The 2443-nt window shown below is 39.3% G+C and overlaps 1 protein-coding gene across 1 annotated transcript; it reads left to right on the top strand.

The window, feature by feature from the left end:
* Nucleotides 1-449: 449 nt before the first annotated feature.
* LOC125834800 (uncharacterized mitochondrial protein AtMg00860-like) lies at nucleotides 450-851 on the top strand. Its single transcript, XM_049513952.1, has one exon. The coding sequence runs from the start codon at nucleotides 450-452 to the stop codon at nucleotides 849-851; it is 402 nt and encodes a 133-aa protein (XP_049369909.1).
* The last annotated feature ends 1592 nt before the right edge of the window (nucleotides 852-2443 follow it).

Here is a 2443-nt window from a genome sequence, read left to right on the forward strand (position 1 = left end):
AGAAACACGATTCGCTCCGTATGTGTATCGACTACCGGTAATTGATTAAGGTTACCATTAAGAATAAGTATCCTCTTCCAAGGATAGATGATTTGTTTGACCAACTTCAAGGAGCAAGATACTTTTCTATTGACCTCCGGTCGGGTTATCACCAATTGACGGTGAAAGAAGATGACATTCTGAAGATGACTTTTTGAACTTAGCATGATCATTATGAGTTCTTAGTGATGTAATTTGGTTTGACTAATGCTCTGGCGACATTTATGGATTTGATGAATCGGGTGTTTAAACAATACCTTGACATGTTTGTGATTGTGTTCATTGATGATATATTGGTCTATTCGAGGAGTGAAGACGAGCATACCGATCATTTGAGGATTGTATTGCAAGTCCTCAAGGACCAACAACTCTTTGCAAAGTTTAGCAAACAAGAGTTTTGGCTAAGGTCTATGGCTTTTCTTGGTCATATAATTTCCAGTGAGGGTATTGAGGTAGATCCTAAGAAGACGGATGCGGTTAAGAGTTTGCCTAAACCTCTATCCCCTTTGGATATAGGAAATTTCTTGGGTTTATCCGGTTACTATAGAATATTTGTTGAAGGGTTTTCTTTGATTGCTTCTCCATTGACAGCATTGACTCAAAAGAAGGTTAAGTCCATATGGTCTGAAGCGTGTGAAAAGATTTTTCAAGAATTGAAAGATAGACTTACTTCTGCTCCAGTGTTGATTTTACTAGAAGGGACAGATAGTTTTGTTGTTTATTGTGATGCCTCGAGAATTGGAATAGGATGTGTCCATATGCAAAATGGGAAAGTTATTGCCTATGCTTCAAGGGAACTTAAGATTCATTAGAAGAATTATCCTACCCATGACCATGAACTAGCGGCGGTCGTTTTTGCCTTAAAAATTTGGAGACATTACTTGGATGGTGTTCATGTAGACGTTTTTACTAACCACAAGAGTTTGCAATATGTGTTTGCCAGAAAGATCTAAATCTCACCATATAAGGTGGCCTGAGTTACTAAAGGATTATGACATGAGTGTTCTCTATCACCCCGGTAAGGCAATATGGTGGCGGATGCTCTTAATCGATTATTGATAGGCAGTGTTGCTCATATTGAGGAAATCAAGAAAGAGTTAGTTTGAGATGTTCACAGATTGACCCGGTGTTCGGTTAGTCGACTCTACTAAAGATGGTGTTATGGTTCACAATGGTTCAGAATCATCCCTTGTGGCAGATGTGAAGGCCAAGCAAGGTCTTGATCCGACTTTGGTTGAATTGAAGGAAGCGGTGCTTAAAACATCCGTAGAGGATTTCTCCCAAGGGGGATATAGTGTGCTTTGATATCAAGGTCGTATGTGTGTTCCTATTATTGATGACTTAAGAGAGCAAATTTTAGTAGAAGACCATATTTCTCGATATTATATTCACCTAGGATCCACCAAGATGTATTGTGACTTGTGAAAGATCTATTGGTGGAATGGGATGAAGAGAGATATTATGGAATTTGTGGCTAAGTGTCCTAATTGTCAACAACTGAAGGTTGAACATCAAAAGCCAGGAAGTTTGTCTCAAAATATTGGCATTCCTACCTGGAAGTGGAAATATTTTAACATGAACTTCATTGTTGGTTTACCACGCACCCGGTGACAACATGACTCGATTTGAGCTATTGTAGATTGGATGACGAAATCAGCCCATTTCATTCCCGTCAAAGTTTCATATTTGGTGGAGGACTATGCTAAGTTGTATTGGAAAGAAATGGTGAGATTGCATGGAGTGCCCTTATCCATTATCTCCGATTGTGGTTCCCAATTCACTTCTCAGCTTTGGAAATCTTTCCAAAAGGGTCCTGGTACTCGTGTTAAGTGTAGTACAACCTTTCATCCACAAACCGATGGGCAAGAGGAGCGTACAATTCAAACTTTGGAAGCTATGTTGAGAGCATGTGTATTTGACTTCAAGGATAAATGGGATAATCATTTGACTTTGATAGAATTTGCGTACAACAATAGTTGTTACTCAAGTATTGGCATGACTCCATTTGAGGCTCTATATGGTAGGAGGTGTAGATCTCCAATAGGTTGGTTTGAGGTGGGTGAAGTTTCCCTAATAGGTCACGAGTTGGTACATGAGGCTATGGAGAAAGTTCGACTTGTTAGAGAGAGGTTGAAAATGGCTCAAAGTCGACAAAAGTCCTATACTGATGTGAGAAAAAAAATCTTGAGTTTGAGGTAGATGGTTGGGTCTACTTGAAAATTTCACCCATGAAGGATATAATGAGATTTGGGAAGAAAGGGAAACTTAGTCACCGTTATGTGGGCCCATATAAGATTTTGAGGCGAATTGGCAAGGTTGCTTATGAACTTGATTTGCCTAATGAGTTGACATTAGTGCATCCAGTTTTCCATGTCTCCTTGTTGAAGAAATGTGTTGGAGATCC

Source organism: Solanum verrucosum, unplaced genomic scaffold (assembly GCF_900185275.1).
Source record: "Solanum verrucosum unplaced genomic scaffold, falcon-dt-bn FXZP01000073.1, whole genome shotgun sequence".
Taxonomy (NCBI): Eukaryota; Viridiplantae; Streptophyta; class Magnoliopsida; order Solanales; family Solanaceae; genus Solanum; species Solanum verrucosum.